General features: G+C 35.9%; 1 protein-coding gene across 2 annotated transcripts; it reads left to right on the top strand.

The window, feature by feature from the left end:
- Positions 1-545: 545 nt before the first annotated feature.
- On the top strand, positions 546-21,670 carry LOC105194901 (1-phosphatidylinositol 4,5-bisphosphate phosphodiesterase). 2 transcript variants are annotated; one of them, XM_026136376.2, is made up of 20 exons: positions 546-867; positions 9,208-9,263; positions 11,266-11,495; positions 11,609-11,668; positions 11,870-12,007; positions 13,577-13,656; positions 14,153-14,288; positions 14,374-14,474; positions 15,009-15,175; positions 15,507-15,717; positions 16,157-16,415; positions 16,698-16,892; positions 17,024-17,219; positions 17,349-17,506; positions 17,592-17,798; positions 18,139-18,511; positions 18,801-18,959; positions 19,030-19,207; positions 19,589-20,039; positions 21,399-21,670. In XM_026136376.2, exons 3-20 carry the CDS (start codon positions 11,325-11,327, stop codon positions 21,468-21,470), a joined length of 3,312 nt encoding a protein of 1,103 aa, XP_025992161.1. In that variant the 5' UTR covers positions 546-867; positions 9,208-9,263; positions 11,266-11,324; the 3' UTR covers positions 21,471-21,670. The 2 variants fall into 2 exon arrangements, with proteins under 2 accessions (XP_025992161.1, XP_025992160.1); XM_026136375.2 differs by having other exon boundaries at positions 16,698-16,898.
- The last annotated feature ends 318 nt before the right edge of the window (positions 21,671-21,988 follow it).

Raw genomic sequence — 21,988 nt, 5'->3', positions numbered from 1 at the left:
GTGTGTTTGAATAGCTTCAAAGAGAAGAAATATTCCGATAAAGTTTAGTGAAGCTAATGGTCACGTGACAATTTTTCCAGGTACATAATTCAAACGGTTGAGACGCCAGGTTAAATTTCCATGGAAGCAGTGTCTATCGCAAAATGAAAATAATATCAATTTTTCTTATCCCCTTTACATAATATATTTCTTATCTTTACTTTGCTACTTTATTTGAAGTTCCAGTTTGAACTTTGGAAAAATGTACACCGGGGATGTATATTTAACCTGCAATCTCTCGTAGGAGTTCCAAGTCTATAGGTCCGGGTAGGGAGCTCGATGTCTTTCAAGCCCGCTCGATCGCCGGAATATTCCTAGCCGCGCTACTTCCGACGGTATACGGTACGTTCCGTGCTTGCGATGCGATAGCTTCAGAGACAAGCAGATCTCGTTCTTGCCGACAAGATGTAGTGGAAACTGAATGACGGTCACGAGCGCGCACATGCGCGCAGGGGAAGAGGACGGTATCGAGCCAGACGGCTGGTTCGCCCGTTAACAGAAACGGTGCGGCAGCGTCAGTTTCTTCCATCGCGCCTGGAGGACGTCCGGCGCCGGAGCGCAGTTTCACTCGCGCGCATAAGACGTCCCGCGTCTAGGTCGTCTCTTTTCGCGTTTTCACCTTAAAAAAAAATTTTTTTTTTCTTTTTTGGTCGCTCGCGTGTGCATTCGCGGGGGGGCTGATGTGCGCGCAGAGCCTCGCCGGAGGATGAGTTCGTCGCCGCCGCCGCCGCCGTCGTCGTCGTCGTCGTCGTCGTCGTCGTCGTTGCCTCCGCTACCGCTTTCGTCGTTCGACGGATAATCACGCGCGGGCGGGGAACCGATACAGCGGTAAGAGACCTCCAGGAATTCTCATCGGGAATTCTTCAGGCGGATGCATGAAGGCGAGGTGCACACACTAAAATTGACGTTGCTGACGCTCGCCACTGTGCGCGGTCATGAGACCTACCACGCGTGCCGCGCGCTGCTTATAACACGCGCATACACGCCGCACCGGTTGACACTCCGTTTTTCCGTGTTTTCGTTTCCTTCGGCGAGCGACACTCGCTTCCCGTTCTCCTCATTCCCGCGCGTCTCCGCGCAAAGTCCGCCCGTAATTGCTCTCGTTAATAAAATTTTGCCAACTCTCTTTTAAACGTGCCGAATGACGTAATCGTTTGCCTTTTAATTATTTCACCACGTCGGAGTGTCGAAGCGTTTGCTTCTAGCGTTGAATGTACTCGGTCAGGTGCGGAGAGAAGCAATATTTCCATCAGATCCGCTTCTCCCCGAATCGAGAGCGGTGCGCCTCGCTTTAGCGCTCCGCGTGTAATTAATTTGCATGTTAAGGGCGCACCATCTAGATTGAGCCGGACGACGATGTACCAAATGCATTATCGCTTCCTGCTTGCGCAGTATTAACCGCTAATTACTCAGACCATTACTAAGGCAAGCATCTACGCGGTAGCAATCCACTTTCTCTGGTCATAATAAATTAAAATGTTCCGCAATAGATTAAATCTACCGTGTAACTGCAAGACCATTAATTATTACAGCCATTCTCACGGGGGACACATATTATTTGATGAAAGAATGGGTCAATCGTTCAGCGACCATTAACCAGACGCACTGTACGTGCAGCGCCACGCGGTACTCGCTTTGCTCTCTCCCTCTCGCTCTCGCTCTCTGTCTTTCTCCTTTTCTCATTATACTTTTCCACCTTCACTCGCTGCTCCGACCGCTCGCGTGTGAGTGTCACTCATGCGTGCACGCATCCGGTCGCACGCACACGCTTGCGCGTTAGGAAGAGAGCCGCGAGTGGAGGAGGAGACTCGCTAATTAGCAGTGCCGCGCTATCGCCGCGCGTGATAAGCCGAACAAAGCGCGAGATAGGTGCGCAAAGATATATAAAGGCCATGGCGAATATCGGGACACGACCCTGACTTGCTCCGCACGGGCTTCCCGAGGGATTTTCGAGGTCAAGGGAACCCGGAGGCGCCGCCGCGGCCGCGCGCGAATGTTACGACATTCCCTCGCGAGGTCAGACCAGGTCGGCCGTTGCGTCGCTCGGTACGACACCTGATCCTACGAATTTCTCATCCGTCATTGTCGACTGCTATCGCGTCGTCGTATTCGGTGCCGTATTCGTCGCGGCGGAACGTGTCGCGAATACCGTTTACACGTCGGACAGCCTTGTTGTTATCTCGGCGCGATTGCCGAGAAAATTGAACGGCGGTATAGTGCGTGTGTCGCAACAATGCACGGTCTCAAGTAGGCGCCAATCTAGCAGACGTGCGTTTAATAAGCAAAAGAAAAAAGAAAAAGAAAACGGAGCAACAGACGTCTCCAGTAAGGCGCTCAGTTTCCTTCAATAACTAGTACGTGTCTAGTCGTGCAGAATAATTCGCAGTCGCCGATCGTAGAATTCTATTGCTTAATCGAGTGCTCTCTCGACCCTTCCACGCATCGTTGAAGGTACATGAAGAGTCAGCGTTTTCGTCCGGGGCTCGGTAATCGGAACAATCGTATCTCGAAGCAATTATATTTCACAGTAATCGTATCTTGGAAAAAACCGTCTTGCTTTCTATGCTCTCTCAAAGGTTATCATTTTCTTCCGATCCATTTGTTCTTAGCAACAAAAATACGACGCGTTTCTCGGAATAATACCGCCGCACAAAAAAAAACACAATAACAGCTTGGAGGAAACGTTAATTACGCAATTGTTCAATTGAACGGTGATCTCACGAGAAACATTATGAAACGAGTTTTATCCTCATCGGGAAATAAAGTGCGAACTTGCCGTGTTCGCGTAATAGAGCGAGTTGTCCGCCCGTGTATCCTGCTACAATTGCTTGCCAAATATTTTCGGAAGCGGGAATCTACGTGATTCTCTTGAAACACTTGTGATCTTCTGGCAAAAGTTCTGCATCGCGAGAGAAATGCGCTCGTAAATTTTAACGATAATACGAATAGCCAGTCATCGGTTTCTCTCGCGTTAACCACACGCAATGCAAACACGACTAGCGAGTGAATTATTACGGCCACAAATATATTGCATAACGCTTTTTTCATCGGGAGCGATCTGTTGTATACTTGGATTCGTAGTATCGGTCGACGGCGATAACAGACATAACGCAACTTAACACTAACATCTAATAATAACAAAACCATGTAACCCTGTTTGTACGAGAACCATCAACAATTAAGAAATATAATTTCGTTTCCGCGTTTTTTTCTGAATAATATTTAATAGCATTAGCAATTGAATAATATTGTATTAATGCAATATCATTTCTTGTTTTTAGAATATGTTGTAAATTAGTTTGTCTGTGACTTTTTTAATAGTTATAAAGTATTGCTGCTTCTGTTTCCTTAATTTTTATTTTTTACTTTTTTCCTTTATTATTATTATTTTTTTTTTTTTTTTAAGTACCCATTTAGTTATATTTCTTTAATATTTGTAATTGTATCTGTTATCTAATCTTCAAGAATTAAAATCAAAGGATAAAAAATTTTAGTTATTTATTTTTCTTTTTCTTATTCTCTTTTCTTTTGAATAAACATCATTGCCAATATTCATAATCGTAACTGAATACCACGCTTTTTATTAAGTTTAATATTAATATTAGATTTAATAGGATTTAATATTAATGTTAAAAAATTAAAATTTAATATTATTATTACATTTTAATAATTCATAGGGGCAGACATATATGAAGCTTACTATACAGACAACATATGTAGTTACGTAAGGCGAGCATACCTCAAAAACAGAGGCAGTCAGGTCATAGGCCTCATTTGTTTCCATTCTTCCTAAAGTGGCTATTAGATGCATTAAATGATTGAGCGGTCAATGTCGCGACGGTGTAATTCAACCTCGAAAGCTCCGGAAATTATATAATTATTGATCAGCACTAGTTAATTGAATCACGGTCATTTAGCAATTGATTTTCTGCAGCAGACGTTGCTTAATTTCCTCATATTTTCTTTGTTGATTATGTAAATTGTGAATTGTTTTGTTTCACTTCAATACTTTTCGCGCTTCGATAATAACTTCGAGCAGCAGCATCTAAATTCAACAGTTTTCATTAATTAAATTAATTAATTTAATCTCTATTTTAATTAGCAATCAAATAATGGACAACTTCATGCAACGCTGAAAATGCAATAACTACAAAATATCTTTCATTACTAATGAGAATTAGTGCATGAATAATTCTATTATATTACGGAAAAATAAACAATTACAAAATACGATGATTTTGTAATAGATAATAATTGTAGCGATAAAGATTATTTACATTGTGTATAATAAAAAGATTTATTTACGTAAAAATATATTTTAAAGAAAAGTATTTATAAAAGGTCAAAATACAATAAATAATATGTGAAAATAAATTTATAATTATATTTTTTATGCAAAAATAGATAGATAGATAGATAGAGAGAGAGAGAGAGAGAGAGAGAAAGAGAGAGAGAGTCATTAAAATTTTTGCAAATTTGAGTTCGTAATTGCATCAAATTTCTGAAAGTCAGAGCTTTTATGTTAAATATTCTGTAATTATGGGTAATAAAGCATTAGTTATTTAGTTGAAAATTTTCCTGCTTACAGCCGCAACGAGAAGTTACAAATATGTGCAATAAAATACGCAAAGTGTTTTCTGTATCTCGATTATTAGAGTATCTCTAGTGATTTTAAACAAAAAGTCGTTTGTTTTGAGCTTTTGAGCGCACAAATATTATGTTAGGCAGCATTTTTTTCATGCTTATTATTTTACGAGATTTCAAGATCATCAACTTTTTTTAAATAGGATTCTTTTTTTTTTCCCTCTCTTTTTCTGAGTGAACAAATGTACCTAATTTCAACTTAATATCACATTGACATTTCTATTACATTTAATATTAATATAAAATTTAATGAAATTTAATATTAATATTAAATTACATTAATATTAAATTATTATAAAATTATGATATTCAATTATAATGTTAAATTTAATAATTCAGTGGAACAAATATGTAAATTTTTCCATGTTTAAGGTCATTTAAGCTCAACATATCTTATATTCGAGTTAAATTGTTTTAAAGAATTAATTTACTACGTTAAAAAAATATGTCATCTCATTGAAAAAATGTTAATCTCTAAATGAATTATAAGAAACACTTTTAGAAAACTCTGTATAGAGTATACTAAATAATATGTGGGGCACTTGTCATAATCACGTTTGGTATGCAAAGATCAACTGCTACACGATGATGCAAATTAAATCTTATAAGAAAGCAAATTAGACGTCTATATACAACGATGAGAATTGTTTCTCCCTATTGCCATAAGATTATGAATTAACATAAATTTTTATCCTCTATTACGAGATTACGCTACATAATTTCTTCATCGCAGTGCTAAACAAATCATCTCGGTCCAAAGATAAACTATATTTGCAAAGCATGCTTGTATATATGTAAACCAAAATAGCTTTTAAAATTAAATCATTACGGGTTTTGCCAAGCACAAACGCTGGATTATTGCAAACTCAATTTCTATTTATATAATAAATTAATTTTTAATAATTCTCAAACTTTCTATTTATTTTTGTAGACATTGCTTGGAGCAATCTTTAAATTAAATAATGATAGACTCTAATTATTATATTAATGATTATCATGATTAATTATACCAACAGAGATTATCTTGATCAAACCACTTTCTTATCTTCAGTTTTGCTCTTATCCGCCTTCTCGGTGTTCTTAATACACACCACATTAACGAGGCGCGCCGAGTATCGTAGCAATCATAAATTATAACGCATCGTTAATGCGCTCGTCTCGTGGGAATACGCAGGTTGTCGGGCTCTAAGAACGTTTCCATCGTTTGCCTAAGAGAAGAGGCCACAGCGGCACGAGTCACACGCTATATGTATTTTCGTAACGTTCGTCTGTTTATGCGCCCCGTATACACACGCTGTTTATATAGACACGCGTTGTATGCCCGCGTGTATCTACGAGATACTCCACGTCGGTGGCCGATTACAGATGCTCGCATTAACGGTCGACATTCGCGCTTGCATTCGCAGGCACGCACCGAGCGTTCCCGTTTCGCGTATATCTTCCCGATGCGAGCGCACGAGCGCCGCGCGATATTTTGCAACGTTTCATGAAAATCATGTTATTTCACGTGATCGATGCGTTAACGTAAAACCGCGGTGTCAGCTGATCGTATATACGGGAAATCGATGAGCAGTAATCGAATTTTTCCTCTCCGTGAAACCAACGGCGATATTAAACTGCATCGCCGTGCAAGTGGAAAACATCCGAGAGGATGTGGCTGGTTCTCGGAAGTTGCGGCTACCGATTTCGCAAACGTGGAGAGTTTCGGCGACGTTTGGACGTTTGCTTGTCGAATATCTGAAATATCGTTTATTCTTTCCGAAAACTTGTTCCGTCTCGTATCCCTTCTTCGATCTTTCCTTCTTTAACAAGTTATAGGTCAAGGTGACGGAGACTATATAGTTGTATGCTTTCCTTTATATGCAGATACATATGTAAATTGTGTCAACGCTGATTTATGTGTTAAACGGATACAGCTCTCGCGTTTGTACGATAGCTTTATAATCATTTTTAATTTATTAAACATCTTTTTACGGTAATAAGCAGCGTATAATATTGTAGCAAAAAAAATACACAATGTAGCGGTAAAAAATTTTTGCGCTGGTCAGCCTTGATAGAGCATACGAGCCACCGCTATAAATTTTTTCATCAAGTATCTGATTTATTAATGTAATGTTGCTCCGTCTGTCTCCCTCTCTCTCTTTCTCTCTTATGATTTTATGATTCGCTGCCATATCAACGTTATTGCCAATATACTGAGCTAGAGCATTTATAGCTTCTCTCCACATGTTTTTGCACTTAAATCATTTTCAATTTTGAATTTCACTTGAAATTCGCAAGTCTTAAAGATCTTAGCACACTTTTATCGTTGCATTTCGAAAACGTTAAAACTCTCAAGGATAATTTCATCGTCGAAGTATCTTTAGATTTACGAATCGAAAATCATAGATCGATGGCTAATAATAGATCAAAATGCGAACGGGCTAAATTTTGGACTCCGGAAATGTGGTGAAAATTTATTGCAACAGAAGTACAGAATGTAGCCAACAATTTTTAAACCATGAGTATATTTGCATTTTGATGTGTAATAATGATTTAAAATATCTCCTGCAAGATACATTCGATAAACAGAAACATTCAATAAACAGTTACGCAAAATGTAAAAGTACTAAATATAAATAAACGTATTTACGAATGTAATTTACGAATGTAAATTTATCTGATTTATCATATAAATACAAAATGTAGTTATAAATTCTTTATGATAAATTGGCAATGACGTACAGAGAAACATAAATGACGGTAACTTTTTCGAGAGATCTATTATTTTTAGTGCTCGGGCAAAAGTTGATTTGCTCCAAAAATATTTTTACGGCCATGTTTGAAAATGTATTTAATCGTGAGTGCTTTCTCATATTGACGTACAGTACGTAGTTACGAAATATAACAGCACCAGCAGCTTCCATTTCCTGATACACCAATTAAGATAAGTCACGATACAGCTTCGGGATATCCGTTAGCGATATATATACATATTAATGCTAACATTTACGATAAAATTTTCAGTAAAACGTACGTTTATAACGTTACATTATATAAAATATTAAATTTTTAATTAAACAGCACAAAGTAATTAATATTATATGTTAATATAGAAACAGAAAAAAATTAAATATCCATTTCTTTATATTCACGGAAAAAATAATTTATTAAACTCTTTATGCAATTTAATTTAATATTTAATGTATTATATTACGTACATTACGTTTTATTTAGTTTATTTAAAATATATTTAATTTAAATAATGCAACATATTAATACTGATAAAACTATTAAAACCTACAAACCTATAAAACGCGTTTTAATAAATACGTATGTCGTTCGTTATTAAAAGAAATGTTTAAATGATTAATATTCCCCTTTTGCATTTGTAATAATTCTGGCATTAAAAATAAGGTTTTACAACTGATTGATTTACTTTAATTTATTCTGAAGATAACTTTTACATAAATGATTGAAACCATCGGGAGATGAATTGTAAATGGCCTTTACGTAAAGACAACGAAATGCCACGTCATCTATTAATAAAAATCTTTGAAGTGATACGTCACTCGTTGTTGTTTTCTACCCTTCGCAATTACTTTGATGTATTTTTAATCTAGATAATAGAGAGAGAGAGAGAGAGAGAGAGAGGAGGGGGGGAGCAATTTCATGATCAACAAAATAAACACCAGAGAATAACCGTTTTAATTATCTCTAAATAAGAAAATATTTGAAAAAATTACAAATGTTTTCTGTATTTCTAAAAATTTTTAATTATAATTATCTTCTGTAACTTTTTTTTTGTCAGAACATGGTCCAAAAGAATTTTGTAACTTTTTTCCATATACTCGTATAGTTTCGTGCTTATTTACATTTTATTTCTATTATCTCTCAAGCACAGGAAAAATTATTGGGAACAAGACTGCTGCGCAATTAATTTACCTAATGCATTGCAATTGTACAATTAAAATACTTATCGTTGCTGTCATCGCTGTTTTTACCTTTATACGCTGTTACTACCTTCTTTTAAATCAGGAACAATGATAAGAAGCACTATCTGCAGTCTACAATTGAAACATGTCATCGAGCAAATAGACTTAATGACTCAAAGGTTATTATCTAGATTTTATACATATAGTTCGTTTAAGTTGCACGTAACCTGTTACGTAAGTCTAACGTAATTACACAGAGATATTGATTGAGCCACTTAATCGAAGAGTGAAACCTATTTCAGAAAAGCACGTGTCTGCCCGTTGATATAATTAACACGCCCCTTAATAAGATCGGGTTAAGATGGCTTAGCTGTATGAAAAATAAATGGAGTCCGTAATTGGATAACTTTTAAGGTCGATATCCGAGAGAAAAAACTTGCAAGTATAAAGGAAATATGTTGAGTAATAATTTTCACATGCTGAACTTAGAAGCATCTGCTTTTCTAACTTTTCCAACAAACATATTTCCTCGAGAAAAAAAAAACACCGGTAGAAGGTAGTTGTTAATTATTAAAATTTGCATTAACGTTTATTAAATATTTTGTTGCAGGTGCAGCCTGCGAGTTAAAATGAGCAAATCAACTCGGAAGAGACGCTCTTAACATTGTGAGTACCTTTTACGGTTTCATGCACTCTTTTAATAATGCGTTGTATAACATAACTTACCTCGATATAACTATTTTTTCACTCGGCAACATTTAAGTGTACTTCGTCCCACATAGTGCAGGTTTGTCATAAAGGTTAATCGGTGCAACGGTGCTAAAAGGTTCTCTGTAGCGTGATGTATCGATTATCCAAAATCCAAAAGCTAATAATTCAAAGTGAGAGAAATGTCATGTAATACGAATTCGCTTTGAAAAAAATATAGGCGTTATATGTGCATTCTAAATATTGTATGAACTGTGCAAAAAGGATACAAAATTTATGTCGAAACTTTTCAGCGATAATATTTGCGTGACATGCCTTTCAAAATTTACATAGCTTAACTATAGCGAGCACCGTACGTCATGATACACAAAAGATATTTATTTATATCGTCAGAAAGCGTTTCATAGTGTTAGGTTGTATGTAAAAAAAAAGAACTTGGCCATTTCCTTCGAACTATAGCTTTTGTATAACAAAGTATGCAATGACGTCTTTTCTCAGTGCCAGCATTTTTTAATTTTCTACACTGCTGAAGCTATTCACACATTGTAATGTATTCTATTCTAATTCCAATCTCTCCTAATTCCCATAGGTAAAATTAATTTCTGTCAGGAGACTCAAAAATAAAAATAATAAATATGAGAAAGACGGAAAAAGGAGAAAGAGTGCGTTTTTTGAATTTTTTAACGCGTCGTCGAAAAGAAAAGCTAAGAATAACTGGAAAATCGTACATAAAAATGGGAAGAAATACGTGGACGTAAAATATGTAGATAAGAATTATAAAGTGTTGATGCACACGTTATGAGACAATGAGATATTAAACGATTATTCAACATCATTGTATGCTGAAAACTTTCACTTTTATCTTCTGTCAGAAAAAGCGAGCTCGTCGAAACACGAAGCTGTGCATAATTTTGTGAGCATAAATAATTTGTTCGATTTCAAATGTTAAAATACTTATAGTACTTATTTATATTTGTTAAAAAAAAAAAAAAAAAAAATGAAATAGAAAAGATTGCATTGACGAGTCTTATTAAAAGATAACAAAAGCAACAATAATGCATTTATGTTTTTCGCTAACGAAATTCGAAACGGTTTCCTGCATGCTTATTGAATTTTAAAGCAAGTTGAACATCACGTAATATTTAAAAATAACTTTATCATTGAAATAAAATGAGATAAAGTGTTAAACATAACAAACTTAATCAATAATCTTGTCGACTCCGCATATTATTTATTATTGAAATTCTCACGGAATCCCCAAAAATGATTTTAATATTGGAATTCGCTGGCATGTGTGTGTCCCAAGCCGATAGGTTAAAGGTCAAGAAACCTTGACGCTTTATTTCACAAAAGGGGTTAATGCCCGATTAAGGTTTCGAAGGCTCTATTGAGATATTATGTTCATGTGTCGGTTATCGGAGGTCATGCACAGGTCGGTGCTAATAATTAGCTAACTAAACACTCGGTCGAACGAGTTCTAAACAAGCAGATTGCGTGTCAGAACAAAGTCCATCTGGGTGTATCAGCGTTACTGCGTGTTTTGTCAATCAGCCCGTATATTATACAATTAGTGACGTAATTTCTTTAACTTGAATTACATCTTCACATACCGCGCGTGTCTTCACACTTGTCAATTATCGCTTGCAAAAGTTCGTACCTACGCGATTGTAAACTGCGCTCGTCCACTGAATGAACGTCAAACTTGGAGATGCATGCAAAATGTAAACTTCCTGAAATTTACGTTTCGCTGCATACAGACTCGCTCACAGATATACACCGCGCAATCCTAATTTATCGGAACAATTTACGGTGGAATACGAGGAAAATGCAGGATATAAATGTCGGACTTCAAAGCTCTGGACGTAAAGCAGATACTCGATTTCGTCACATTTGACGGCAGCCCGGAAAAGATGCCCGATGAAGATACCTTTAACGACGCGACGCTGATCCCTGTTGACAGAACCGGAAGACGCCGTATCTGGGCTGACTTTGGCCGGAAGTCGGTGGAAGGACGCGGAGATGACGAAAAAGTTCGAGTTCAACTGGCAGATCGAGGTGCCGGAAGCACTCCGCGCCGGCTGCGTCTTCGATCGTTGGACGGAGGAGAAGGATAACACTGAAATCGAGCTGAATTGCATGTTCAAAGTCGACGAGTATGGTTTCTTTATCTATTGGCAGAGCGAGGGGAAGGTGAGGGTTTTGTTGCGTTCTTTTGTTCGTATCAAAGGAACGAGGTATCTCGGACCTTCTTATACATCCTGAATATACACGTTTTATTTTTATCCTGTCTCTCCTCCTTGCAGGACGGCGATGTTATTGAGTTGTGTCAAGTGAGTGACACCAGAGCCGGAGGCGTTCCTAAGGTAAAACAATTGGCCTGTCGTTTCAATATGATAGCTCTTAGATTTATTAAAGTTACAATGACCACGCGAACTTGCTGTAAAAGAGCTTGTCGATCAAGCTAATGAACAAAAAAAAAAAAGAAAATAAAGAGGGATGGGAAGGGAAATATATAAGGAAAAACGTGGTAGCGTTTAATAGCTAATAAAACGATGTGTTTCAAGGATCCCAAGTTACTCGACAAGCTACTCAACAAACATGGCGAGCAGTTAGAAGATAAAAGTCTGACCATCTGTTCTGGCGTCGATTACACCAACATCAACTATCAGCACGTCGTATGTCCGGATCCTGCCACAGCCAAGGTAACACACGTGCCCGCACACTAATCGCGATAACGGCGGAAACACGGTATCCGACGTACCATTCGATTTATCGGTCAAGTAAACTATTATTAGCGAGCTGATACGCTGCTACCGATACAGAGTTTAACATCGCTCTCTTGAGATTGTTATTTTCTTATAGTTTATCGCAAATACAAGCAGTATAGCGTCGTATTATGTTTCCATGAGTAGTTAATAGCCTTTTTATAATAGTTTCAGCGATATACGTAATGATTGTATGATGTGACGTAAACGTGTAATCGCTCAATTTCAATTTGGCTTTGAGTCGCGCTGCACTTTTCCTTCTTTACATTACGTGCTTTCATGTTATTTTCGAGAGAATTTATCGCTAGTTGCTACCGTAGCGATAAGGGAATAGCGTGAATATGCCGTATACACGGTTCTGTATATCGTATTACCATCGATTCTTTATCGCGTGTCCTATACATCGGCTATTGCGGAGACGGATAGTAATGCGTGCATGAGTTACAAGTAACGAATCACCGTGTCACTTATACACCTTCTTTGTTAACAAAATTTAATGTAACGGAAGCAAATTTCAAGCAGGTACATTTAAAAAGTGTAATGTTATCAAAAGTGCACTGAATTTTACGCACATACTTTTCAGTAATAGATACGTTAAATTTAATGCGCGAGACTGGAAGGCCTGTGTCAGTCACAGCGGTGCCAAATAATAATTTTTTCATTTTTACAATTTCCAACTCAAACTGCGCGTCGCGTGTTCGTCGGACTTGAAATACAGTCATGAAGCCGGAATAGTGTCACCGCTGTGACTGACGTAGGCCTTCCATATTCTCGTGTTTTAATGTCGTCAGTCCGCTGTAACGTATTATTCTTACATTTAATGTACGTGTGTAGCTTAAAAATACATTGAATTTCGTGACAATTTTAATAGCGATCTTATAATAACGTTTTGGCAATGACAATTATAATTTTTTATAATGATAACAAATTATTTGTCAAAATTTTCAATCCTGGCCTTAATATTATCGTTATAAAAAATTATCGTCATCAAATTGTTATTACAAAAAGATAACGGTAACAATGTTTACTCGTGAGTCATCCCTAGTAAATTATTATTAGATCTCAACAATTTTCTTTTGTGTGTGATTTCATTGAAACAAAATACGTAAAAGTTTTATTTAATTACTGTGTATGTAGGATATTATTATATATTTACTTGCTTTTTATTCGGTTTATTACCTCTTCGTGCATCTCTTTTGTATTTTAATATTATTGAGAATCATTGACATTTAAAGCAGAAAAGTTTAGCGTTTTTATCGAATATGCTATCGTTTTTATATTAAATATGCAAATTTTCTTTTTTTTCTTTTTTTTTGAGGCAGCAAAATTATTTGTCCCCGATTAAATAGCACATCTACGAGCTTAACCATACATCGCGATGTAACAATGATAAGATTAAGTTAATGCTGGCGCGTAAGATTAATATCTCTGTGCCAAGAGACTTGATATATTTTCTGGTTCCGTAAAAAGAATCTGATGATATTTTATTCGTTTGTGTCGTCACAGGTATGGTTGGAGGGCGTTCGATCGATTACGCACAACGTCAAAGCGAATAACGTTTGCCCGCTTACATGTCTGAAGAAACAGTGAGTTTACCAATGCATTTATATATGCTTGCACTAACGCCTTTGTAAACAACAGTACTGTTTACTCTCTGTGAAATAATTAGCCATAAATGTGTTCCGCGACCGACGTACGCACGTAACATTACTTCGCGATTCTCTAATTCTTTTCCGACGTAAAAGGATATTTGATTTGCAGCAAGCTGACAAGCAAATTCGAGTTAACTTTTTCAGCAGAAATTACAAAGTTTTCAAAAAATTCTTTACTCTTTTTAAATTTATATATTTTATTAAATGTTCCTTCTCTCTCTCTCTCTCTCTCTCTTTCTCTTTTTTTTAATAATCTTATATTAGATTTTGTAGTACCAAAGGCTTAATGAAATTTATTTAGCCTCTAAAAATTAACACGAGTATGTGTATGTTATATATTATATTAAACTGCGTGTGATGTTACTATTTGCATATTTTCGAAGAAATAATAAAATCGCGAATAAAGCAAGGATTTTTGCAACAATTTTAGTTGGATGCGACTCAGAATGCTGGTAGATCCCAATGGAAAAGTTCCAGTGAAAGTGGTCGCGAGAACTTTCGCGTCCGGCAAAACTGAAAAGCTCGTTTACCAATGTCTCTCTGAGTTAGGCCTACCTAGCGGAAAGGTATCTTGATTAACAAAATGAATTATCGATATACCTCTTTCATACTTCGCGGAAATGTTGCAATGATTTATGTGTTTGTGCTTAGAATGACGTGATAGAACCCGACGACTTCACCTTCGAAGCATTCTACGCGCTTTATCACAAGATATGTCCGAGGAACGACATAGAAGAATTATTTCAATCGATGTGAGTACTTTCTCCGGAGAGAATTAAAAGCTGTATCAACTACATGTCTTCTATATTGAAAAAAAAATTATATTTTGTTATAAAAAAAACAATATTTTTCTTATAATGAAAGTTACCAATTTTAATTATCTTATTTTATTTACATACAACAATAATATAATAAATAAAAATGTATGTAAGAAACTGAATATATTTTATACATATCTCTAGAACGCTACTTATATATTTCTCACGTTAACGTTACTCTTTGAGTAAAATTTCATTCATATAATTAAGAATTTTTTTTAGATTTTTTTTTATTTTACAAATTGTAAGATTTAATAACTGGACTAACACTACTTTAATACAGAAAAGAATTTTATTAAATATTAATCGAAAATTTTAACAGCATTCTAGAGATGTACATTTTGATAAGCATATATTCCATTTCGTTTTATTTTATCTCGATACTTTACAGCATGGATTTATTTTAGCGTGACGCAAGCAAATAAAAATTTCTTTAACATGACGGATTATTTTTCTTACAAATTCTAGAACGCAGGGTAAGGCCGACACAATTAACCTGGAGCAATTGATCACCTTCCTTAACGAAAAGCAAAGGGATCCGACCCTCAACGAAATCCTTTATCCATTCTATGATGAGAAACGTGCGCTTGAGATCATCAATGATTACGAGCAGAATGAAGTTGCCCGTAATGAAAGTAAGAGCTTGATAAACAAATCATACATCCTCGAAACGTTTCCCTCGAACGGTTTCTCTACCTATCTAAAATTAAACCTGATCGTTCTTCGAAGCACTAGGTATCGATCTCTTTGTAGATATTTCATTCGTCTCTTTATATGCTGGATATACTAAAACATTAAGATGTCAGAGATATCAAAGTCGGAGTAAAGTTTAATGAGCCTGCAAAATTGAGCTAGCTCGTTTAATCGACTAAGTGTCATTTTGCTTAGCCGCGACTGAAAAATTGATGAACCGACTTAACTCGCAGTTTCAAAACGAGCTTTCCTTACGTAATTGCGCGCTTTCAGAAACAATGACGAAGGACGGCTTCATAAGGTACCTGATGTCCGACGAGAACGCGCCAGTTTTTCTCGACAGACTAGACGTTTACATGGACATGGACCAACCTCTCGCGCATTATTACATCAATTCGAGCCACAACACTTATCTGAGCGGACGTCAAATCGGCGGCAGGAGCAGCGTCGAGATGTATAGACAAGTTTTACTGGCTGGATGCAGGTAAGATATTCACGCTGCTACGTGGAAGTAACGATTTCCTATTTGCGACTGTACTGATTTTCAATATCCGGTGCATTTATAGTTATATTGATTGTGCCGGATTATCAATGCATTTAGTTGAACATATATTACAATAGATCGATATACCGATCTATTTTTATTTCCAAATGATAAAGCAATCGTATTATTATAAAAAGTTACAACATAACTTTATGAATTAATTTAACATATTTGCTTCTCCATTACTTCTTATATTTAAATAATTAAAGTACATTCTCGTGATGCTTCGAGTAATTTTAATTTCATTATTTCTGAACTGACGAGATAATTATTATACGTGACGTAAACGAACGAGGGATTATTTCTTTATAAAGTAGAGTACGATCGCTATTAGGACTGTCGCTTTTAGTTCCTCTTTTTTCTCCATTCGAATTTAAAGGTGTGTCGAATTGGACTGCTGGGATGGCAAAGGGGAAGACGATGAGCCGATAATCACTCACGGCAAAGCCATGTGCACCGACATTCTATTCAAGGACGTCATATACGCAGTCAGAGACACGGCCTTCGTTACATCGGAATACCCACTGATTCTCAGCTTCGAAAATCATTGTAGCATTAAGCAGCAATACAAACTGGCCAAATACTGTGATGAAATCCTGGGTGATCTGTTGTTAAAGGAACCCCTGAAAGATTATCCTGTAAGTTCTTACGAGTACATCAATTAATCACGGTTGTTACAAAGTCTTTAGTTTCCAAATGGCATGGATTATCTGCTTCAACAAATGTCTGTTCGGTTGTATAATAATTATTAAGATGGTTATTAAGACTATTACAAGAAATTACACAACATCGACAAAATATAAAATATAAAACCGGATTTTCTGCGCTCAAGGTTTCTTCGTTTTTTTTTCTTCTTTTTCTTTAAATGCAGTACATGCGGTTTTAAGTGCACTCGTAATTAAAATGTCATATTGGAACAGTTGGAGCCAGGAGTACCGCTGCCACCGCCCAGTTTGCTGAAACGCAAGATTCTTATTAAGAACAAGCGCCTAAAGCCCGAAGTCGAGAAGAAGGAATTAGAACTCTTCCTGGAAGGCCAATTCGTGGTCGAGGACGAAGTCAAGGAAGACGCCACCGCGCCGCCGTCGGTCGCCGCTGCTGTGGAACAGCAACCGGTAAAAGTAAAAGTCATTTTGATCCTCAGATTGGTGCACGGTAGTGACCCTTCACCTCAATCGAATTAAGCGATAGAAGATCGAAGTTACTTTCATAAACCACACATGACGTTTTTTTTTCTCGTCCGTAGGAGGAACTTCCTGAAGCCATAACGCCGTCGGGTATTCAACAGCAGACGTCTGGCACTGGTTCGGTCCTTGGAGAAAGTATAGAGTTGGCAACGGTTCAGAATTATGTTGGAAGCACTACTAACGTGCATCCATGGCTGTCCTCCATGGTCAATTACGCGCAACCAATAAAGATGGTCAGTTTTGACGAAGCCGAAGGTACGTGACATTTTTGCATCTCTAAAAAGAAATCACATTTTATTCAAAATTTTATCCCGAATAAATGGTGAATGGAAATTGTAACTGATATTGATAAATTGCGATTAAGAGCGAATTACAATATTTCAGAGACGAACCTTTGTTACAATATGTCTTCCTTCTCGGAAACGACTGGCATGAGCTATTTGAAAACCTCTGCCATTGAATTCGTGAATTATAACAAGCGGCAGATGAGCCGGATTTATCCGAAAGGTACACGAGCCGACTCTTCCAACTATATGCCGCAGGTAAAGCACATACTCGTAGAGAGCGCAATTTGCGAAACGGGAAACACAAAGAAAAGTCTGTCAATGATCGATCGTCGCGAAATAGGTCTTCTGGAACGCTGGCTGCCAAATGGTGTCGCTGAACTTTCAAACCGCGGATCTGCCCATGCAATTGAATCAAGGCAAGTTCGAGTACAACGGATCTTCGGGCTATTTATTGAAGCCGGATTTCATGAGACGCGCTGATAGGAGTTTCGATCCTTTCGCCGAGAGCCCGGTGGATGGAGTGATCGCTACACAGTGCAGCGTTCAGGTATATATTTTTTCTGAATGACAATCCAGGTCATTCGTGATATCGCTTTCTAAAATTTTTTTTTCACTACATAAAAAGTCAGATAATTTGCAAAATATATAATTATTATAATTGGTAATAGTAACAAATCTATACATATAAGTCGTGTAATTATAAAAAAATAACACAAAGTGGTTTTAATTATTTTTTTTTTTTTATAGTTCCTTATATTAGTCTATCTGTAAACAGAAAATAAAATAAGACGGGGAAAAACAAAACAATTTTAAGAATAAAGAATTTAAGATGAAACGCTTTCACCATTCGTATTTTCGTTGATTCATAATTCAACGTTATGTAACAGGTAATAGCTGGTCAGTTTTTATCCGACAAGAAAGTCGGAACGTACGTTGAAGTCGAAATGTATGGCCTACCAACCGACACAATACGCAAGGAATTTCGCACAAGAGTAGTCCCCGCCAACGGTTTGAACCCCGTTTACAATGAAGAGCCCTTCCTCTTCAGGAAAGTCGTCCTACCGGATTTGGCCGCCCTGAGATTTGCGGTATACGATGAATCAAACAACAAACTGTTGGGACAGAGAATTGTTCCTCTAGACGGTTTGCAGGCCGGATATCGGCACATCGCATTACGAACCGAGGCTAATTTTCCTATGTCTCTGCCTATGCTGTTTTGTAACATTGATATAAAAATTTATGTGCCAGATGGTTTTGAAGGTAGGTTCGATCACGTTTCAGCTATAAATTTATAATAGTATTTATGTCCTCGTGTTCGTACAATTGTACTTTGAATATATTATGTAATTTTAATCACAATCGTTTTCTGTTAATTTTGTCAAAGTTAATTGTCTCATATATATCTCATTTTTTATTTATTTAACATAAAAAAATATTTCTTTTATTTAAATACATTTTTTTTTATACAAAAAGTAAATTTGAAATAATATGATATATTAGTGATATTCGGTTACTATCGTACCCAATGATATACTTAATCTCTCTTTAGAATTTATGGATGCCTTGACGGCACCGAGAGCATTCAGGAAATCGGAAAGCATGTCGCAAAATAAAATGCGGGGTCTGGGAATCGAAGAGAGCGATAGCAAAAACAATACGGACAACAAAAACAACGTATCTCATCATCAAGAGGCAGCGAAGCCAAGAGGTAAGTTGCGAGATACACGGAAACAACCAACTGTGAACAACGATTCCATGTACTTTCTTTGTTTCTACAGAAGAAATGAAGTTCGATCCAATCACTCTGGAGACTCTGAGACAAGAAAAGGGTTATCAAAAAGTATTACGGAAACAGCAAAAAGAATTGGAGTCTTTGAAAAAGAGGCATCACAAGGAAAAACTGGCTGTCCAGAAGCAGCATTGCGTTGCAATAGAGAAGATTTTTAAAGGAAAAAAGTTAGTCGTTTCATTATGATTTAAGTTTGTATGATTTTAAATTTTCTTTCTAAATTGTATTAGGTTCAATTATTTTAGAATTTTAAAACTCCAGGAGAAAAAACGTAAATGATTCACACAAATTTAAAACACATGCATGAAAAAAAAAATCACTTTAAATAAATAACAGTAATCTAAGTAAACTACAAAATTAAAATATAATTTTTTGCGAAGAAGCAAGAATTTCTATAAAAGCAAATAAAACAAGACCATTTATGCACATAGGTAAGATTGATAAAATTTAGAGTTCGTAAAATTGAGAGTTGAACGGACAAGTCGAAGAAACAATCAATAGTCAAGATAACGGCAAAGTAAATTACAAAATTAATAAAAATGTTACAGTAAAGCGGAACTTTCGAGGGATCCGATCGTTCGTCGCGCCGTTTCCGAGCAGACGACCCAGTGGTCGCGTCTCGCCGACAGGCAGCGCCGGGAAGAACGCGATCTTGTCCGCGGGCATCTGGAAGAACGGCGAACGCAGCTGTGCAAATTGTGCATGGCCGCGCAGCTGGCGCAACAGAAACAGCAGGCCGCGCGTCACGACCGCGAGATGAAAGAGATGACCGGGCGGCAGGCGAGATTGTCAGTGGAAAGCGCGCGAGAAGTGATGAACGACAAGACCTTGAAGACGCGCGGCATCAAGGAGGGCAGACTCAGGGAGAAGCAGCAGAACAACACGAAGAAGTTCATGGAGGAGCGCAGGATTGCGCAGATGATACAGAACAGGGAGAAGGAGAAACTCAAAGTGATCCACGAAAAGCAATTGGAAGAGTTGCAGAAGGATGTGAATGCGGTAAGGCAACAGACTCTCACTAGACTAGACGTCTTTCCGATAGCATAGCTTCGCAATTATTGCGCCATTGCACATAGAAACAATATACATATTTATACGCTTAATATATGACTTTTGTAATTGTAAGCAATTTATGCGATCTAACGTTGAACACGAAAACGTTCATATTAACATTCCATTCGATATTGTTAGGAAATTGTGAAGGTATTTTAGGTCTTTATATATTTATATATTTATTTTTAATAAAATAAATATCGATGTGATATACATGAACTTGATCAAAATAGTAGGAGATCTAATTTATTGCGTATTTTCTGTTTTATAATTTAAGTTGAATTCTATTTATCGAATGTTAATTTTAATTATTATGTTTCTTAATTTGTTATATACTTATTGCTTAATTTATTACACTTTATTTAATATTTTCCTAATAAACTTATCTTCTTAAAATATTTTTTTATTTTATTTTTCCTATTGTTTGATATGTTTTATATTATGTAACGAAATAAACAATAATTTACAAACAGTATATTGCAATAATGCAATCAGAAATAAACAGAGCTGAATATAATATATTCAAAATATTAAAAATTTAAATTTTCTGAAATTATAGATTTTCATCGTTTTACATTTATTTCATGTTTTTTCATTTATTTTATGTATAAATCTTTAAAAAGTACATTAAATTGTTATTAAATATATTTTATATGTAATATTGTTATATGCTAATTTTTCTGGCTAAATATTTGTTAATTATTCTTATCAAATTATCTTTTAGATTTGCATTTTGACTTTTAAAAACTGAATTTTCCGAACGCGTCATGTTAGCTTAAATCATTTGCTTATATATATAACTGTTTTTAAAATTTTAGTTTGATTTAAAATTTTAATTTAAAAAAATGTATTGATCTTTTTTCTGCTCAGAGTAATTGTAATGAATTTTGTCATATTATAAAGTTTATTATAAAATATGAAAAAATTGATGAAAAAATATCTCAATATACATATAAAAAATGCTAAAAAATTATATATCGAAATGGAAATAATTGAAATTAAATAATATAAAACACATTATTAAATATTAAAAAGTAATTTATTAGAAAATTCTAAGAAATCTGTTTTGCTATTATAATATAATTTTATTTATTGTGATTTGTACGAATCGGTTAATATAAAGTAAATGTATACGGATTTATTTCTTTTATAAGATTAAAACCTCTTAAATTATTTTTAAAAAATTAATTAATTGGCATAAAAATTCAATTAATCATAGATTTGTTCCACTTAAATATCATTTTCGATACCAAGTCCACTTTTCTTAAAACAATCGGTTTAGTTATACATATACGACTTTTCCAGATCTTGGATATGTACAAGAATGAGGACATGGATTACGAGCCGGCTAAGATGCTAGCTGAATTCTACGTGTGATGAGTACCAGCCAAGTTTCTCCGATAAATTTTCTCCATAGTGAGAAACACGTTACGAAGGAGGACTGTTTTCTGACGTTTTACTACTGTCGTTAATTATACTTGAAATTGGGATCAAATTTCATTAGCTGTCGTTCTTGTATCTGCTGACAATTAATGTCGCATATATTGTGAGAAAGAAAAATAAGCAACTACATTAACGTTTCTAATTCATTCAGCCAAGTATTTTTTTATAAACAGACATTTTATGTCTCCATAGTCTCTGAGTACCTAGACTAACGAAGGAGTCAATACAACTAAAGTGATCTAGTCAAGTATTAAAAATATATATATACTTATATACAAAACGTATATCATGATGTCGTGGCCGATGTGAAACGGTGTGACGCACCGCGCGATGTTTCATCGAGGTAAATATTTTTCGATTGTTAATGCTATTGTCGAAGTCTATCATTGTGGAAAACGTGTATGCGTGTGTGCGCGTGTGTTGTGTCTGTATTCGTGAATCGATGCCTAATG

This window comes from Solenopsis invicta, chromosome 4 (assembly GCF_016802725.1).
Source record: "Solenopsis invicta isolate M01_SB chromosome 4, UNIL_Sinv_3.0, whole genome shotgun sequence".
NCBI classification, from domain to species: domain Eukaryota; kingdom Metazoa; phylum Arthropoda; class Insecta; order Hymenoptera; family Formicidae; genus Solenopsis; species Solenopsis invicta.
Note: the sequence above shows the minus strand (reverse complement) of the source record. Positions and strands in the feature narration are given on the sequence as shown.

Coding starts and splice junctions, on each gene's coding strand:
- LOC105194901 (XM_026136375.2), top strand. CDS start 11,325: ATGACGAAAAAGTTCGAGTTCAACTGGCAGATCGAGGTGCCGGAAGCA. Junction 13,657..14,152: donor CTTACATGTCTGAAGAAACA/GTGAGTTTACCA, acceptor CAACAATTTTAG/TTGGATGCGACTCAGAATGC. Junction 16,899..17,023: donor TGGAACAGCAACCGGTAAAA/GTAAAAGTCATT, acceptor TCTCGTCCGTAG/GAGGAACTTCCTGAAGCCAT.